Raw genomic sequence first — 21,008 nt, forward strand, 5'->3', positions numbered from 1 at the left:
ACCAAAATGCAACACTGTTACAGTATTTAATCATAGTAGTAATTTAGGCCCAAGAATATATAACAAATTTATTTTTAAATATCCTAATCTTGTCAATTCTAATAGTTCTAGTATTAAATTTAAAAAGTTATGTATGGATTTTATAAAAATTGAAAAGTTTTAAATTTAAATTTATATACTATAATTGCATAGTAGACATAAGACAAATTGTATTGTATAATTATTAATTTCAATTCAGGAATCCGCCCCTGAGCACGAGTTCTACTCTTTCAGGGGCGAGCTAAAGTTTTTTCTGTATATATTATATTTTATGTTACGATTATTAGCAAAATAATAAATAAATAAATATGATTTTAACATTTCTTATAATTGTAGATGATAATATATCAGTTCTTGTGTCATTACAAACAAATTACACTCTTTCAACCCATTTAAAATGAATCTTAATGCAGATATCGATCTTGTGAATTACACATCATGCCTAATATGAGAAAGGGCACGTTCGTGGGCTTACTGAAGTCTACAGTCTTTCCACTTTAAACTTTTCCAATGACCCTGTAACTGTATGTGAAAGGGAAAGCAGGCATTGTATTCTGATTAAAAACAGAAACAGGCAAATTAAGGGTCCAATCAGAGTATTAATTAAGTAACGCGATACAGTACTCCAACCACACTCAGCATGAGGGACGTTCTGCGCATGATCCAATCCCCGACGTGGAAGTAGGACAGGAGAATGTAGTAACAAAATGTAGCACCACAATTTAAACAGCACCATAATTTATTCATTACATATCATACTAAAGAATATATATCGTGTTAAATCTACAACAATAACATTCAGCTCAGAGTTGTCTCTTTGCCAGTCTGTAAGTTACGAATCGTTCGTCCACTCACACATTCAACACAGCATGCCTTCAGTTTGGAAGTTATTCAAAACACATCGATACATGGAAACTTCTTCTACAGTGAGGCAGAAGGTCCTTCAGCTGTTGCCACAATTAAATCTTTCCAGTGCCATATGTCTAGATGGCGTACGGGTGGTCGGATGATACATCCAAGATACAGACTGACTGTGAATATGTCTAAATAAATCTGTTGGGAGCGGCAGTTTGGTTCATATTCTTTCTATAAAATGGGCCATTCCATGCAAAAAAAGTATGTTTATGAACCATGATATCTCAAAAGTTACAAATACTGTAGTACAGCATTTCTCAAACTTTTTTGAAGTGGGGACCACTTTTTAAAGTTAGAACAGTTCCGCGGACCACCTTACTCTTGTTCCCTTCGAAAGCAAATTTATCATTTTTGTAGCATATTTTAATACCAGTAGGCCTATACTTATATTTTGAAACAGAATTATGATTCGGTACTTTGGTCCTCTGCTATGAATTAGGGTGGTCCCTGGCTGGGTTACAGGCGCGGCGCCAGATGTGCAGGGAAAAGATGACGAGAAACACCACGTTCATAGTGCTTTCAATCCCTCTTTTGTTACTGAGAGTAGAGTGGGAAGTCGGTAGACGAGTAAGGTAATAAATTTCATAAAATATCAGTACTGGGAGAAGAAGTTAAATTCGATTGCCATGTGTCATTTCCAAACTATGAGATTTTAAGCTATAGTGTGATACGCAATTCGTATTAATTTCATTTTTTCTTCTGTCTTTTTTGAAGGACTACAAGGGCAGACCTCGAGGACCACAGGTGGTCCGCGGACCATAGTTTGAGAAACGCTGCTGTAGTAGGTTATTTTGTATATTCTAAATATGAATTTCACGTAATATTATATTTATATTCTTTATAGTTTGGTAGAAATCAACATTTAAAATATTGGTTAGCAAAGAACAAGGCTTCATTCATTGACGTTTTCTTACTATGTGAAAGAAGATGGAAAAGTGGTTTCAATACAATTAGAAAATAAGAGAGTTTGGTTTATAAATGCCCTCAAAATGAACTTATATATAATTTTTTAATAGTTACCCACCGTAAAATAATTGTTAAAATATGGAACACAAACTGCAACATATTTTTAGAAACGAAAAAACATGTATTTAGTTCTTTAGGTTTATTGATTCCACTGTGAAGATTTCAGAATGGTGACTTAAATACCACGCCAGTTTTTAATAAAATTAACTCATCGGAACAAAGGAGCTCAGCAGATAGGCTATCCCGTCGTACAGAATGTCGTCATTGCCGCGTGTTGCTGTTTACACCGTTTCTCGCGAGCGCTGCAACTGCCTCCCATGGCAAGCGATTTTCAACCGTGAGAACAAAAATTAATAATTTTATTAATTTAATTATTCATAGGCTTCTTTAGATACCGTCATAAAACTTAGGAGATGGATTAAGATTAAGATTTTCTTCAATACGAATGAAATTCCAATGAATTTAAATTGTTGCATTCGAATATAAAAGTTTTCTTTTATCAATGGGGTGTTTTAATGAGCATCCCTTAATATTATTCTAATTAGTCTTTAAGGCATTAAAATATGATTGTTCAGGTTTACAGTGACGTCTCTTTAGTTTCGATGACACTTCATATAGGGTGTCTAGAATATTTTAAATTATAGATAACATGTAACTGCCACTCATTTTTCAATCACCAGATTGGCGGTCATAGTTGGCAGTGTAATTTATTTTTATAATAACATTTTATATTAAAAGCTCAAAAAATCTATGACATCACTGGCATATTCTTGAAATTGTGTATGGAATGACCCAAAATGCCTTTTAGTGTACCAATGAAGATTGTGCTGTAAAATATCCTTTTAAATGTATAATTTCAGTTTAAAAACAGTACAAAAACTTTGTATAGTCTTGTTATGAACTTTCCGTCCACCCAAGAAGTGAATATTTGACACTGGTATAAGTAACGCAATTAAAAAAAAACAAATGAAACTACATAAATATTTTATCTTAAGTTTCTAATGAATATTTACTAAAACAGGAGATTCTGCTGATAAATAATGTTTGCTACATTATAATTCTAAGCAGCAACGTAATATTGGCCTTATATTCCTTAATATGTTCAGTAAGAAGTTATTTTAAGGATACAGTAATATTGTATTTACATATGAACATATTTATACTCTTCTTCAATAAAAACTAAAAGCATTATGTAATTATGCAGGTAAACATTCTTTCTTCAGTGATTATATGAAGTTTGATGTAACTTTCTTTTTTTTTTAAATAAACATAGTTTGACTCCGATATGATAACGGTTTCGATAAGCAATCGCTTCTTAAGGCTGGTCCACAATAAACCGGAAACGAGAATCGGAATGAAAACGGTAAAATTGTTAAAATGTGTACATTTAAATGTGAGCATTCACAATTAACGAAAAGCTTGCCGGAGCCCGGGATCGGGAACGGAGAGTTGGCAAGGTTTCAACTTTGGCGTTCACGTTTCCGATCACAGCCCACTAGATTCATTCTATTGCCATCTAAAAGATATTTTGTCGTATATTTTGTAACAAGAAGACCGTGACATAACCTATGTATTATTTTGTTCTGTGCTGTGCATCATGGAGCAAGTTTTATTTGATGAGATTCTAATATTGAGTGTTGAGGAAAATCCTCACGTTTACGATAAGCGGCGCGCCTCGTATAAAGATGAGAAAATGGAGGAGAATGCGTGGCTTTCAATAGCTGCATCTTTGAACACCGATCGTAAGCGAATCATATTTTATTACTGTATTGGTTGCATGGGCATATTTATAGTACCGTACCTAATGAAATGTTTCAATTGAAATTTCGAAGTTGGTTAACCTGTGTTTATGTTGGCTGCCTTGCACTCATAAGAGAACGCCATTGGTCAATTATACACAAATAACATCAGAATGCGTAATATCGACTTTATATATCGTTATTGACATGCATTTCGATATGCATAGTCGTCTACGTTCTCGGTTTATTGTGAATCAAAAATTTTCATATTCACGTCCTCTGCTTCTCGTTTTCACTCTGATTCTCGTTCCCGGTTTATTGTGAACCAGCCTTTAGATATTTTGCGGTAGTACTCCTATTTCTAATTTAGCATTGCATAAAAATATTTCTGTTTAATATACTGAGGCTTAGTAGAAAGATATATGAAATGAAGCTTAGTTGAAACCGAAAGCGATACAGTTTAAGGGGAGTTAGCCCTTCCTGTGTTACAGAAAACCAAATGAGTAGCTTATTATCTCAGGAAGCAATAATCAAATTAACCTGAATTTTTGAAATTGACTGTATATACCTATTAATATTAACATTAGGAAGAAAGAAATACATTCTCTTTAACAATCAATATTGAGGAAAAAAATTGATATTATTCTGTAGGACAAATTAATAAAATCTTTAATATATTCTCATAGCTAGCAGTGCCTATTTCTGTACAGATTACTGTGCACTTAACTGCGGAATCCCGGCCAAACAGTCACTCAGTTGAGTGCGCCCCTTGTATAATGGCAGTTGACTTGCACATAAAACGTCAGCGTATACCTATGCCTAACTTGGAGTCAGGCCACAAAGGAAAACCTGAAGGAGAGGGGTTCGATCCGGTGCTGTGGATTGAATTCGGCGTAGCTCAGTGGTCAGAGCGCTTGGTACGTAGAACCAAGGACCCGGGTTCTATCCCCGGCGCCGGAGCGAATTTTTCTCCTCAAATATTGATTGTCATTAGTACAGATATTATTCTGTAGGACAAATTAATAAAATATTTAATACATTCTCTTTAACTAAGACATAATTTTGGGGCAATAATTTCTCGGAATTTATAGGAATACGAAATTGATGTTTTATTCGTATGTACTCCATTTTACTATAGCATAATTGAAACATTACGATGAAAGTTTCAATTCTCCGTCTTAAGTAGTTACAGAGAAAATGGGACTAACATGCAAAGAATTTCAATTTTTCAACAATGAGTGTAATGTATAGGGTGGAAGTGAAATAACTGTGTAGATTGAAATAGCAATAGAATACATAAAATAAATGAAAAAAAAAACTATTATGCGTTTTATAATCAAGTGTATAGTTAATTAGAAATTAGGCTGAAATTCTGCGTAATTTGGCAACAGTGCATTGCTGGCTCACGTACGAAAGAAAAAACGCACTCGGTCTGAACAACAGAGTTCCTAGATTTGCTAATGGCAGGAAATAACGATACATGTCTATCATTTTATTTAATTTTAAAGAACTGTCCATGTTATTGCAAAACTGCAAGGGAAAAAGTATTGTTTATCTGTTCCTCTAATGGAAGGTGTAAAAATCAGAATCGTACAGATAGTACTTACGAGTAAAACAGTGTTAAGGGAAAATTACTTTTTTCCCCCCTTAGAAAAGTATTCATTTGGGACTAAAATGGTATTCAATTTTTTTTATCGTACACCATCCAAGGAATAAGCTGTTAAAATCTGCATAGGTATATTACTTCTACACTGTATAAAATTTGGAAATTTCTATTGCAATTACTCTCAAAGCTACCAGCTATATATTCGGAATATCTTATGCAACCAACTTAGGAAATAAAGTTTAAAAAAAATCCTACTCCACATACTTCTGAAAATATCTTTCATAAGGTGAATTTTGTTATATTTAGTTCCAATAAAACCTTGTATTAGTGATACATTTAATAGTTTATATTTTTGTATACAAGGTGGAAGATAAGGTAGTACATCAGTTTAGGATGTGATTCCTTGAAATATAACGAACAAAAAAATCTAATATCATTTTGCTCCTTTTTGCGAGGTTTTTGAAGAAATAATACTTTTATGCCGACATTTCGATCGCGAATTTTACGAATACTGTTTGAAATACGGTTTAATTTCTTGTATAACAACGAAGAGAACGTTTGTTTTGTTCACTTTGCAGCAGTATTTTAATTAGAAAATTCACAGCTTTCGACTTAATCGATTGAAGAAACATTGGACACATTGATTGTTGCTGTCGAGACGGCAGACCGTTTGACTAGTACTCGCAACTGATCAGCTGTTGTGATGTTTACATTGCATTAGTGTGCAGTTGGACGTACAGTGTGTTTTAAACAATATTCGTAAAATTCGCGCTCGAAATGTTGGCATAAAAGTATTATTTATTCAAAAACCTCGCTAAAACGAGCAAAATGATATTAGACTTCTTTGTTTGTTACATTTTAAGGAATCACATCCTACAATGAATGTACCACCTTACCTTACACCCTGTATATTAAACTTAAATGAAGCTTATAAACAATGTGTTGAATTTATTTTCTGGATACGTATGGTTTTTAAAGGCATAACATAAAAGCAACATTTCGACTTTTCAACGCCGGCCTACTCCCCTTAAAGAAGTAAATAATTTTTCACATACGAGTACTTAACTGTAAATATCAGATTCTACAGGGTGGAAGTCAAGTAATTGAAATGGACTATTGGGTACAGTTAAATGAACAGAAAACCTATATTACGTTTTGTGATTAAATGCGCGGTTAATTAGAAAATTGAGTTGGAAGTTTCAGCAGTCTGGCAACATCGCCGCTAACGCTTTTTATTCTCATACTACAGACGTAAGAGGCCCACGAGCTCAGGTCTGTGTCCCTACCCTCCAACTTCCTCTCTGGCTACAACGTTGCAATCTGTTAATCAGTGGTTTTTAAATTAAATTTACACGAAAATCGTCCAAGCTATTGAAATACGCCAGAGAGATAAATGATTATTTAATAGATTTTCTATCGATATGACAAAAATCACGATCCTACTCGCAATAGTTGTCGAATAAGAGGATGTTGAACATTTGGGAAAAACATTGTTTTTTTTTTTCTGAGAAAACTATGAAGTTTCCACCAATGTGGTATTACACTTTTTGTTACGTAAAACATGAAATATTCGCTTTCAAAATCTGAAAGGTTATTTCATTTCCACCCTGTATATGTCTACTTGTAACTTACATCATAACTATCAGTCCTGATGAACGAATCTACAGATTGGAAGGGGACCGATGCACCAAAATTTAAGAGATGATTCTACATGTTAAATATAACAAAACTTTTATTACATTTTTCCTTCGATGAAACACCGTTAAAAAAAACACTCTTCGCCCAATGTTTTCAGTGCTCCATTGCTTTACAAGCAGATAAATAAAAATAATCTGAACAGTTAATGTCTTGAATTTTTTTTTTGCAAATTAAACGTTTAGCCATGAATTTAAATGTAATAATTTCGAAAATCTTTAAAATAAATCTTGCAACACAGCGTAACGTCGCGTGTTACCGACTGAACACAGCAGAGGGGGAGGGGAAGGTAAGGAGTGCAGATCGCGGTTGCTAGAGTTATTGCAGTAGCCGTGATGTTGCCAAATGCTTCATAGAAACATAACGATTTCCTCTAAAACTGTGACTGTTAGGGAAAAAAAAAACTTATTTAGATTTCTCAAACCTCTCCTCGTGTTCTATTACCAGTTTCATTTTGGTGCAGAGGTTACCATCCAACCTGTATCTTTCAATAAAACTGCGAATTTTAATTTGAAACGAAATTTATCGCAAGAAAAGTGCATCTGACTTACAAAAATATTTACGTTAAACTTTCGTGTGTTATATTCTAAAATAGGCTAATGGAGATAATTATGGGAATTTTAACATAATAATTTAATGATAAATTAAGTTACTAAGCATATTACTAGAACGCAATTCATAAAATTCACCGCAGCGATGACTTTCGGCTCCTTTCTTCTTACGAGTCCATTTAAATATTTCATTCATCCTAGCACGCATCACGCATTCATTTATTTGCTATTGAAAACAATATTTATACTAGGCCTATATTTCATAATTGAACCACAAACACAACGGAAAGATAGTAACAATAATGTGGAAGAACTCCTGGAGCGTCGACGCCTGTAGTAAAAAACGCAATCAAACGTTTATTTCACTTAGCAACAGAAAAAAAAAGACTAACACTAACAAAAATTTGAAAGGTTTACATCAATAATTTATAATAACTGGATATTTAAGGTGTGACAGTTACAGAGTGACAAAAGTGTATCTCATGAAACACGGCACGATAGTGCCCGATTACTATATTCTTAGTGACGTCATTCAAAACACTAATTATCATTAAATGTGGAGTCGGTATTTATGTCGGATACGCATAGTTACAGTAACGGATCTCAAGATAATACTTTGCACGAGAAGTGGGAACATTCAACTTTCAATTACTATCAATGCTACATTTCCCGAAGTTCTTAAACACAAGTAATCAGTATTATAAACTATTTATAACGAAATAAATATTATATCGTCCATACCATACACGAGTAATTACGGATAATATCAGCCATTCATAAGTCTTAAAATGTACACAACCCAAACATCTTCAGCGATGACACTTCCAGATATACAGAACATTTTTGTGTCTTTACATATCCAGAACATTAGTGAACTTGAATATTTATTTTCTAGACATCCAGAGATATGGCAACACTGGACTTCACGAATTGTGAGAGCAGCAATCTCACAATCGTTCAATATGAGGTTACGTTCTACTACATTGAAACATTATCTACTGGATTCTTAGCATGACAATATCTCACAGTTTTTGTGAAGTATTTCATTTCAAAATGTTACATAAATCATTATAAAAGTAAAAAACAAACGAAAATTTTTTTTGTAACACTGGTCATAATTTTAAATTGATCTGTGTTGTTTCCATTACTAAGAATCTAAAATTAATACTTAGCAGGCAACAGATACATAAATAGAAGGAAGTGTGTTTCGACTTAAATATGTACATTAAAATATTTATGAAACTGTACATTAATTAATTAAAGGCTTAAAAATTATATAATGATATGCTTGCATTTTCCACTCCTAGTTCTTGTGCATAAAAAAGGTGCGTTTTGTTACTCAAAGTTTGATATGTTCATGAATCACTTAAACTGTTGAAATTTGACTTATATTTTGTTTCTTGTAAAATATTTCTCTAGCTGAACTCTATTAGCTTATATCACGATATACTAAAATAATAATAATATTAATGAAAGCTGTTGAATTTACTTTCTTCTTCCCTAGGCACAATATGACTGGATAAATGTCCCTATTTTCGATGTCTCTTTTGTGATTCTAACATTTAAATGCTTTGCTTCACAAAAACATATTTTTTTAGCAATACCTACAAGCTCTCCAAGAACAATAGCACTTTAAAGACAAAAGGATAATTCTTCCATCTGCCAACCATTCTTTACAAAGTTGTTTACGTTACTTTATTTAAAACTTGTAACAACACTTATTGTTCAGTGACAACTCGAATTGTGACAGAGTATAAACGCAAATAGCTTTTAATTGTGTTTAATATACTTGCACCTGAATTTTGAGATTATTAAAACTGCTACTGCTTAATTGTAACTGCTATGCCTGGAAGTTATTGAGAACTATAACTTATGCTCATAGCCTTTTTAGAATTCAGTACATGGTTAATAATTTGTATAATAACTCTATGAATGTTTCAGTATACTATTCTACATATTGTAGAGAAAAAACAAGTGCGTCGAGCAATATCCAGTATATACCTTCTCTTGACTGATATACTACCCCAAGTGTGTGTGTCTTTTAAGAGAGTTAGCTCATCTAATATATTTGAGTATTTAATTTTACTTTATTTTCGCAATACAGTTAATAGTTCTATGTTTGTGCTGTTCTTAAAAAAATACAAACATCAAGATTGTCTAAGGAATACAACAGTTGTTAAAAAGGATATGATTATTTAAGAACTGAAAACGAACAGGGAAACTGTACACCTGATTGTAACTGCAACTGAAGATTTGATGACAAAGCATTTGGTAGAAAGCGTTTCCCAAAATTCTCACAAAACAATGAGATGCAAGAAAGAATGTGCCAGGTGATGTGTTGCAACATTTGGCTTGAATTCATCGTTAATTGGTTAAATTATTACTGGTAATAAGACGCGGTTTTCCCGAGTGAGCTGGTGACCAAACGTCAAAATTTTTAGTGGTATTTGGAGAGATCACCTAAACATAGGGCTACCACCACAAGATAGCCAGGATTTGAGAACTTGTACGATGTCTTTGAAGAGCAATAATGAAAACGATTGTTTAAAAATTGAAAATTAATAGGGAAACTGTCCACCTGATTGTAACTGAAGATTTGAGGACAAAGAATTTGTTATAAAAAGTTTCCCAAAATTCTCACGAAATAATGAGATGCAAGAAATAATGTGCATGGTGATATGTTGCAACAGTTGGCTTTAATTCAGGCTTAATTAGCTAAATTATCCTGGAAATAAAACTTGGTTTCCCCAGAGTGAGTTGGAGACCAAACGTCAAAATTTTCGGTAATATTCGGAGAGGTCACCAAGACATCGGGAGATCACCATTACTAACAATTCACAACAATATAGCCAGGATTTGAGAATTTGTGCGATGACTTGAAGAGTAATAATGATAATGATTGTTTAAAAATTGAAAATGAATATGGAAAACTTTCCGCCTGATTGTAACTAAAGATTAGAGGACAAAGAATTTGTTATAAAAAGTTTCCAAAAATTCTCACAAAACAACAACGAGATGCAAGAAAGAATGTGTAATGTGATTTGTTGCAACAGTTGGCTTTTAATTCAGGGTTAATTAGCTAAATTATAACTGGAAATAAAACTTGGTTCCTCCAGAGTGAGTTGGAGACCAAACGTCAAACTTTTCAGTGGCATTCGGAGAGATCACCAAGACATAGGGGTACCAGCATTACTAACAATGCACAATATAGCCAGGATTTGAGAATTTGTACGATGCCTTTGAAAAGTAATAATGAAAACGATTGTTTAAAAATTTAAAATGAATAGGGAAACTGTCCACCTGATTGTAACTAAAGATTTGAGGACAAAGAATTTGTTACAAAAAGTTTCCCAAAATTCTCACAAAACAACAACCAGATACAAGAAAGAATGTTTAAAGAGATGTGTTGCAACAGTTGGCTTTTAATTCACGGTTAATTAGCTAAATTGTCACTGGAAATAAAACTTGGTTTCTCCAGAGTGAGTTGGAGACCAAACGTCAACATTTTTGGTGATATTTGGGGAGATCACCAAGACATAGGGCTACCACCATTACTAACAATGCCCAACATAACCAGGATTTGAGAATTTGTACAATGCCTTTGAAAAGTAATAATGAAAACGATTGTTTAAAAATTGAAAATGAATAGGGAAACTGTCCACCTAATTGTAACTGAAGATTTGAGGACAAAGCATTTGTTATAAAAAGTTTCCCAAAATTCTCACAAAACAACGAGATGCGAAGAAGAATGTTTTAGGTGATGTGTTGAAATAGTTATCTTTGAATTCATGATTAAATTATATATGGTAATAAGACGTGGTTTTTCCAGAGTGAACTGGAGACCAAAGGTAAAAAATTTCAGTGTATTTGGAGAGATCATCAAGACATCGGGCGACCATCATTACGAAGAGAGCACAACATATCCAGGGTTTGAGAACTTGTACGATGCTTCTGAAGAGTAAAAATGAAAATTATTATTTTAAAATTAAAAATGAATTGGCAACAATTCACCTGATTGTAACTGAAGTTTTGAGAACAAATCTTTGGTGTAAAATGTTTTCCAAAATTCTCACAAAACGAGATGCAAGAAAGAAAGTGTTAGGTGATGTGTTGTAACAGTTCGCTTTGAACTCAAGGTTAATTGGCTAAATTATTATTGATAACAAGACGTGATTTTTTAGTGTGAATCGGAGACCAAATGCTAAAATTTTCAGCGGTGTTTGTAGGGATCATCAAGATATTGAACGACCACCAATACGAAGAGAGCACAACATAGCCAGTATTTGAAACTTGCACAATGTCATTGAAATGTAACACTAAAATGTTTGTTTAAAACCCGATCATGAATAAGAAACTTTTCGCCTGATTGTAACTGAAGTTTCGCAAAAAAATAAAAAACACTCGATCTAAAATTTTCCCCGGAAGTCTTACAGAACGAGTTACAGGAAAGAATATGATGGGTTGCAACAGTTTGCTTTGAATTTAAGGTTAATTGGCTAAATTATCACTGGTAGGTAATACTGGTAATAACACGTGGTTTTTCTAGAGTGAGCTGGAGATCAAAGTCAAAATTTTCTTGATGTTCGAATGGATCACTAAGACCAAAGAAAGCTTAGGCCTATATCGTATTCAAATATTGCTTGTGGTATATTATTTCAGTGTCATTGTTCACTTTAATTGGACACATCTTGAATCTATCGTAAATCAAAATTACGACAGAGATATTCTCGAAAGATTTCGATAAAGGACACATTCCTATAATCTTCTAAGTATTACTTAAATATGAATTCCCCAATAAAACACTGCTCTAATTCATGCTCTCTGTGGGGTAGTTTTTCACATCCAATGATATGTCTGTGTTTCCGCAGCTTTTTTATTTACTTTACCTCGTTACTTCAGATTTTTTTCCTAAAAGTGAAATCAGCAGTGAAAAGATACCATTTTAAAACACGAAAGTACTTTAAAATGGCGTAACGTGGGCCTTGAACAATATTCCAGAAATTTAGTTATAGAATAGTTATAGAATAGAAAGTAATTAGAGGAATGTTAAAGCAAATATATGCAGACACAAGGGGATTACTTAATAGGTGATCATACTAGTTACTTGTCAGGTCTGTTATTTACATATATTCAGAAATAAAATCTATACTTACATTTCGGAACAACTCTCTTCCATTTGTAATTTCATCTGCAATTTATAATAATAACACACTCTTACAGAATGGTGAAGCAGAAGGCTGAATTATCATATATTTGTTATCAGTCCGCCTCAAATATTTTAAATATATTTACAAATCTAAACGATATGTTTGTTTCTGATATGTGACGGCAAAGGACGGGGAAGTGCAACATTTACAAGGATTTTATTGCTTGGACTTTACGGTATAACCGTGACGGAGAGAAATTTGAAAATAATTAGAAACTTCCACTCAAAAGATTTATAGAGACCACAGAACGGGTCAGTTTCTACATTTAGTTAGGTTTATTGCTTGTAAACGTAAACATAAATATTTATAATTGAACAACGTAAAACATCATTAGATACATCTGGTGCAATATGGCACTGAAGGGTATTTCGAGTAAAATTTGACAGTGATAATATAAGTTCGATTTCTTCTATAGTACACATCTGAGCAATTTCTTCTGGTATCAGAACAATAACGTGTATCAATTATACATTTCTGTCCGACGATGACATACAACGAAATAATCTTTAGTAAGAGTACACATAGATTTACTAGTTGTTTGTCAATTTGGTAGATGGAACCATCGTCGTCAAATACACATTAATAAATTTATTAATTTATCTGTAAATACTTCACATTCATAAACGTAAATTTTTAAAACGTTGTGGATTTGTTTAAGATTTAAAATTGAAAGTTTTTATGTTATTTTCATAAATTCCGTTACATTTTTAAATACCAGAAAATATTATGAGAAACAGATGATATGTTAACAATGTATTTTTTTTTAATTTGGTCCAAATATACGGTGATAAATATATATAGCATATTACATTAAAAAACACATATTTAAAAAAATAATTCTCCTCATAATCAGACACTTGAAAACTCAGTGCACAAGGAACAATCTATATTGTAACAACGGCGAGCAATCTGATAATCTCCAGTTGTATTCACGGTGCTGTGAAAGGAACAGAAGTTGACAGGTTCGTGTATGAAATATGTTTTAGCGTGAGGTTTTAAGAAAGTCAATTTGATACAAGAAAAGCTATCTTTTTGGTTTTATTTTATTTTAGTTTTAGTTATTACTTATCTTACTTTATGAATTACGACGTTTATAAATCATCTCGTTTTACAATTATTACATATTGTCAAGGTATTTCCAAATAAATTTTAGTTATATGAGGTTCATTCACGCAATAATTTCATTAACAGGAATTTTGTTGTTAATATAGTTGTTAAAATTAAAACATTAAATTCAGGCAGTAGCTTATGAAAAGGTTAATTGCGTTAATTGGATGACACACAATTTTAACAAGGTAATATCACGAGATGTTTTGATTTAATCAAATGTTTTAATAAATTTATTTATCTAGAGAAAATCAAGACCTCGGGTAGTATTTATTGGAAGTATTTCGCGAATATAGTGACAAAAATTTAATAAGGAGAATGTAATGATACATATTATTCAATAAGATATCTAATTTATTAACGTAATATTATTCTTTGGTGAATAGATATATGAATTAAATAGTTTCTGAAATTTTAAAAGAATATACCTTATTATGAGGAATCATTAGACGACTGAAAACAAGTTAAAATATATGTGTATTGAAATAGGAATTTTATTACTTCTGATTATTTGTTTAAGTCAAGATTATTTTAGTTTATATGAGGTTATAATAATCTGATATTTATTTATATAGACTTCAAATTGAATATATTTTCTACTCTTTTATTGATAGATATGCGTTTCAAGATGCATAACGTTTCGAAGGTTTAATTGAAATTTCGTATCTGGCGACGAAGAAAATCATAGTTGGAATCATAACTATTTGTCTGTAAATTGAACCGCACAATGCGATAATTTCCCTTATCTCCCTGTTGAAAGCGAGAGCGGAGTCCTCCGGAGAAGCTTAATGATTTTTTTCTCTATTTTGAACAGTAAAAAAAGTCCAAACGAAACATAATTATCTAGCTATCAGCACATGAATAGGAAGGTTGATTAACTACTTTGGGTCACTGATATGGACCCATTGTAAAATCGAAATTCTGTGCCGCCAAGGCAAAATGTGAGAGTCCATTTCTTGCAGGCTTTTAGGAGCGATCATTTGAAGTTTGAACGACTGTATAAAATCACAAGAATCATGTTTTATAACAAAAGGTTAGAGTGAAAAATAAGGGAGATTTGCATGTCATCGTTTGCCATAATAAAGATACCATCATGATGCACAACATATCGTAAAATTTCATTTTCGCCAAAAATTTACATATCATAATTTGCCTTGGAACTGCAGAATTTTGATATACAGTAGGCAAGAAATTGTCAGCAAATATTTCTTGATGCCCTCTATCAGGGACATGATTGTTTTACGTCCCGCATTTAAATCCCCCCCACGCAAAATAAAACATGCTGAGAATTTTCATCACCCATGAAGGGTTGTACGTGAACGCATGGAAAAATTATTATAAATCTGATAATATTTGAACTCCAGGTGTACGAAAATTTGTAGTCATAATTTTATGCAACATTTAAAGCCTTACAATGGATCATTTAGAAATTTTGGCGTAACATTGAGATGTATAGTTTTTTCCTTACTCACTGTTTTATACTATGTGACAATATACCCTACAAGGCTCCCACAAGTTATCTTTCTAGTTTCGAACACGTATAACTTACGTTTAACGAGACTCAGATACTTAAAATTCATACCGATAGAAAGAGAAACGCAGAAAGTTTTGTTTTAGAGTACATCATATGTGATAAGAGTGCTATGTAATAAAATATTTAATCATTATTGAGACGAAATGGTTGCTATGGAGAACAGAAATGCAAACTCTTGTTTGTATGCTTGAGGAAAACAATTAACCTTTATCTCTTTCAGTCCAATGTGAAAGCTTGATTTTTTTTACTAGTAATTCTTGATTAGTTAATCTTGGAATAAGTTTACTTAGTTCCTATGACCCGTTATGAGAATGTGAACGTTACATGAAATTATGGTTACAACTATTTTTGCAACTGAAGTTCTAAAGGTTGCTAAATCTATAATGATTTTTTTCATACTTTCACTTAGAAGTCGCAATCACCTTCTTTCGGGTTTGAACCCACGAACTTATGATTCAGTGCTTGGTAACGTCTAAATCACCGAGGATGACTTAGTTTAGCATGTGATTATATAAATATATTTTAACCTTATATTACTCATGGAGCTTTGGAATTAATTTTTGTAACCCAATGTTTAGTTCATGAAAGTAATGATATTTAATACCTTTGATAAATATTTTGCCAAATTGAATGAAACTTCCCACAAATACAATGGAGATTATGAAATTTATTCTTCACCATACTCTCAAAATTATAATTTCTAAAGCTACAGATCTTCAAGGCTAACCTATAACATATTAACAAGAAACTCTACAGTTAGGAGAAGAGCAAAGCAAAGTTGCTCTCCTAATATCACATATTTGAACAGTTCATATCTCAAATTCTTCATCCTAAATATGTGTACTTGATATGTATTTACCTTGGTTGTTCATCATAGAAAATCTTACATCTACAATATAGATACAAATACATGTATTACGGTTGTTCTGGAGTGACGGTGACACTATTGGTGATCATCTATGTGAGTTCAAACATAATAGACTAGAGAAAAATGTGCAAAACTCTAATAGTATACATTCATTAATCAATTCGACATCTTTAGTAATTACATGGTTACGGCTAATGATATAGGATATGTTGTCAGTCATCATATGTACACAAACACACTTATACACAGCTCTAAACATTGCTTATCTTTTAAATACACTGCAATGTACATACCTCTTTACTTACACATTGAAAACCATGAAAGAGTTGACATTCATGTAATGCATTGAAACATACTCAATAGAAAGAAAACATATTTACAATCCTACAATAATTCAGTCCCTATAGCATTATGTCCTGTATCTGCAAGCCTTCTAAGTAAATTCATTATTGTACATAATTTTGAAATGTCCTAAAGATTTGTGGTTGTAAGGAAGATAATACTATTGATATTGAATGTTGATACACTGGGAAGTGTATTCTTTACAAATTCTACACTTTTATTATACTTAAGATTTCTCAATTTGTGAACAATACTATCAAGGTGTATTTTAGTCTAACAATACTTATGCAGTTGGCCGAATGTGTATGCATACGTCAACAAATTCAACCTTGAGATTCTTATGTAATTTTTTAAACTCTTAAATAATGTTTAAAAATATATAAACATGTGACTTAGATACTGAATAGTAACTATATTCATCATTTCTGTTATCAAATCTCTTCCTGTTTTAAAATGAAGATAGTATGCTATGTATAATTAAAATTGATACTATTCCATTCAACACATCTTAAGTACGAAGTAACTAAATTTAATTCTAATACAATATCTGGAATAGCTAACAAATAAACCGTTTAGAGTTTTGAATTTTAATACTAACTTCAAAATAAAAACGTCAATTTTACTGTTGAACCTATATTGTACAACTTGTTCTAACATTACATTCTTATCAGAAGTCTCAGCACAAAGTAAGAAATACTATTCTTAACATTATTCGTTTGTTAATTAAGTTCCTGTATATTTTGGTCTAAATTTTCGGCGCTAAGTTACAGCTAATCATAAATACAACTGAAATAAATGAGGCACACACAGAAGTAAGAAATCTCCTGTTGAGAACAGAACTCCTTGCTTAACACAATGCCTTTCATGTGTACTTGTAGCAACGTAAGTTTATTGTTGAGACAGAACGTAATTTTACAGTTCAGTATCCGAAACCTTGTCGGAAAGGGTTCTTGTCTCCTGCGTCCGTTCCACCCCCAGGTGGTGCTGGTTGGGCCCTGAAGGGATTCGTGTCCCCTCGTGCTGATTCAGGCCTCGGAACGTTCACATTGCCAGGTTGTTGTTGACGCTGGGATTGATATGTTTGTTGTTGGGGTTGGTAAGCCTGCTGCGCTTGTTGTTGGGGTTGATAAGCCTGCTGCGCTTGTTGCTGAGGTTGATATCCCTGCTGCGCTTGTTGCTGAGGTTGATATCCCTGCTGATAACCTTGTTGTGAATACTGCTGCTGCTGTTGGTACTGTTGATTGCTGGCCTCTTCTCTGTATTGTTGTTGCCCTGCGTAATAGCCGTTAGGCCCGTCTGCCACGTGTTTGTCCAAATTAGTTTCTTGGATCTGTGTAGGTTGTCCGTCGGGGTAATACGAGTTGGACATGGAAGTGTTCTCGTCTGGAAACCTCGAGTATTCCAGATGGTTTTTGAAGTCTCCTATAACGGGCTTCTGATCTTGCATGGTGTAAGTCTGGTACTCCTTATCTGGAGGGTCGGACATGAGGATGTTAGCCTCGTTCTCCAAAGGTTTAAAGTCGTATATGTGTCGTAAGTACACGAGCACGGGGGCGTACAGCAGGTTAGAGAAGGCAATGCCCACGTTGAGTGCAGTGAAGCCGATCGCTTCCACCACCCCTCCGGCGATTATAGGACCGATAGCATACGCAACGGAGTAGGAGATGTCTGCTATAGCGTATATGCTGCCGTATACGGATACGTACCTCACATCGACCAGATAACCCAGCGTGGGTAACAGAGCCGTATCGATGAGAGCGATGCCGAAACAGATACCGCAGATGGGGATCATCAGGACCTTGTAGGAGCTGGAGAAGGGAATGATGAAGCAACAGAGTCCTTCAAGAGCTAGACCTCCGGCTGCCATCAACCACTGGTACTGAGGATACCTCTTGGCCAGTTTAACAGTGAGGATAACTCCGAAGACGTGAGGGAAGAACGCCGGCAGCCATATCATACCAATCTTCCAATTTTCAGTAGTTAGGTTGTCTTCCATCCAGAGGGATATCGTCGGTTCAAGGAAGGCTAAGGCTACGTTAGACATCATGAGGGCGCCGGAGCATACGGCAATATAAGGATCTGCGAAGAGACGCCATATGGGAGTGCCAGACGGCTTCTCTTCTCGGCTCTCCTTAATTTGCTGCTTTATCGGTTTCATGACGAGGAGAAGCATGAAGCCGTCGATTAGAGACACGAATGCCAGAATTAGGAAAGGAACTTCTTTGCCAGCAAATTGGTACAACGCTCCGCCGAACGGGGGCGCCACAAGACAACCGAAACTAATGAAGGCCAGCGCTATGCCCAGTGCTTTAGAGCGCTCGTTCTCTTCCGTGAAGCGATCGGCTATCATGGCGAGGCCCGACGTATCTGCGAATGCAGAGCCCACACCTTGGAGACTCCTGGCGAAGAATAGCAACCCGTAGCTTCGTCCGCAGGCAAACACGGCAGTGGAGAGGAACATGATGGTGAGGCCGATCATCATTGGGATGTCGTATCCGATGCGGTCGATCAGGGCCCCGGAGAAGGGGTTCACCATTAGCTGGACGATGGCTTTGGAGGCGAAGAGCACGCCAGTGGCCTGATCTTGGCCGTGGTGGTCCGGATGGGCCTTAACCACGGGGCGGACTGTAGCGTTGCCCACCATGATTTCCTGCGGTGGTGGCTCTTGCTTTCCCCACGCCCCCACGTACCGCAGGTAGTCGGGGATGATGGGCACGATCACCATGTACAGCATGTTGTCTAGCAGCAAGGCGATGGACACGATCACCAGGATGAGCTTGCGCTGAGACTTGGGCTCCTGCAGCTTGGACCACACCGCGTCTCTGAGCTCTCCGAACTCCATGTTGATGATGGGGATGGACGTCATGGCTGAATATCTTATGACCGACTCCCAGCAAGTTGTCAATGGATTGGACGTCGTGGTTGGTTCCGATAAGGATACCCACACTTTCAGAAGGTACACTTCTTCTTATTCCATTGCGTTAACTATCGATACTTTTAGGATCGTGTGCTGTGTTAGTGTATTAGTGTGTGACTTCCGGTCGAAGTTGCGGTGGTGGCAGCAAGGTGATGGTCGGATGGGAACGAGACGTTGGTGGTGCCTGCATCATCCCCCTTAGCCGGAAGCGGGAACTAGCCGGGCGGGTGTCGGACAACCTTCAAATACACAGAGACAAAAAAAGAAATTAGGCTCTGGTTTTTTCTGATTTTAATTTTTTTTTTGAATAAACATAAAAATTGCTATTCAAAGTTAAATTAGAAGTATTGTTTAAATTTTGGTAAGGGTCTCGGGGAAAGGTAAATCTGTAGCTCGTTCCCACCCGACCTCAGACGTCTTGCTCGGCAGGTGAATTTCTTGGCTATTACAGATTAACATATTGCTAAGTGATCTCCGACATGGTCTGTGTCTCCCCCAGATCGTCAACTGAAACAAAAATTCATCGAATTGCTCAAATTTACCTATCGTCATAAAATAAACATTGCAATACAGCTTGGAAGTAATATGATTATGTAGATATTAAAGGGGTACACACACCTTCGAGAGTAAAATTTGTTTTTCATTTTTCTTATAATAATTTAACATGAATTTTTAGCTCTATATCTGTGAAAGAAATTTTAATGTATCTATAAAATTGACCAACGTATGAATTAAATTGTCTTGCCATACAAATACAATACCAGCCAGCAATCTGTAATTTTATAGATTATTTTCTGAAAAATACATTTTTTTAAATTGTTTAAATCATAATCTTCCAGAACTTTTCAGAATATTCGCATAGTCTATTTCCATAGCAACATCAACAAACTTTAAATTAATCCTTAACCAATCCAAAAAATGTTACTAACGAACAAAATTTAAATAAAGAATTTCTTAAAAAAAATTAAAAAGGATATATTAAGAAAAACTTTTTCGTCTTGCATTGCAGATATTCTAATCATAGAGCTAAAGTCTGTTAACATGAATGTTCCTTTTCAGGAAAAAAAGATAATTGCTAAAAAAATATTAAAATACTTGAAAGTAATTTCTTTTAAATAACAGTTTGGTACAAAAGGCAAATTAAAAATTTTGAAAATTTACAATTCAAAAAACTTTTTATGTAGGCAAGTATTTTTTTATGCCGAAGAGCAATTTCCAGACATTAATCTTACAAAATTTGATTAAAATAGGGCTTAAAGATACGGAGGAATAAATTTTAAAAGGTGGAAGGTGTACGTAACCCCTTAACTACTTATTCCTTGCATGAAGTACAATAAAAATGTCTAATACCGGTACCGTATTAGCCTCAAATGAATAATTTTTTCATAAAAAATAATTTTACCCTAATTATTAATACTATTTTCACTCTGTAAGTATTACACGTATGATTTTTATTATTATTCTTATCGTTAAAGAAATTGATAAGAAGTAAAGTATGCGGTTTTCTAAAAAAATAAAAAAA

The 21,008-nt window shown here is 34.1% G+C and overlaps 1 protein-coding gene across 2 annotated transcripts in view; it reads right to left on the minus strand.

Moving 5' to 3' along the window:
* The window catches only part of LOC138692690 (vesicular acetylcholine transporter-like), a 436,812-nt gene that overhangs the window by 358,399 nt on the left and 57,405 nt on the right, over nt 1-21,008 (minus strand). The window contains exon 2 of one of the 2 annotated variants that reach the window (XM_069815816.1): nt 3,168-19,725. The exons of the other annotated variant lie outside the window; for it this stretch is intronic. Within the exon in view, the coding sequence (XP_069671917.1) occupies nt 17,489-19,435 (1,947 nt within the window). The 5' untranslated portion in view covers nt 19,436-19,725 and the 3' untranslated portion in view covers nt 3,168-17,488. Of the gene's footprint in view, nt 1-3,167; nt 19,726-21,008 lie in introns of those variants that run through there. 2 annotated transcript variants of the gene reach the window in all.

The sequence above is a fragment of the Periplaneta americana genome, chromosome 17 (genome assembly GCF_040183065.1).
Source record: "Periplaneta americana isolate PAMFEO1 chromosome 17, P.americana_PAMFEO1_priV1, whole genome shotgun sequence".
NCBI classification, from domain to species: Eukaryota; Metazoa; Arthropoda; class Insecta; order Blattodea; family Blattidae; genus Periplaneta; species Periplaneta americana.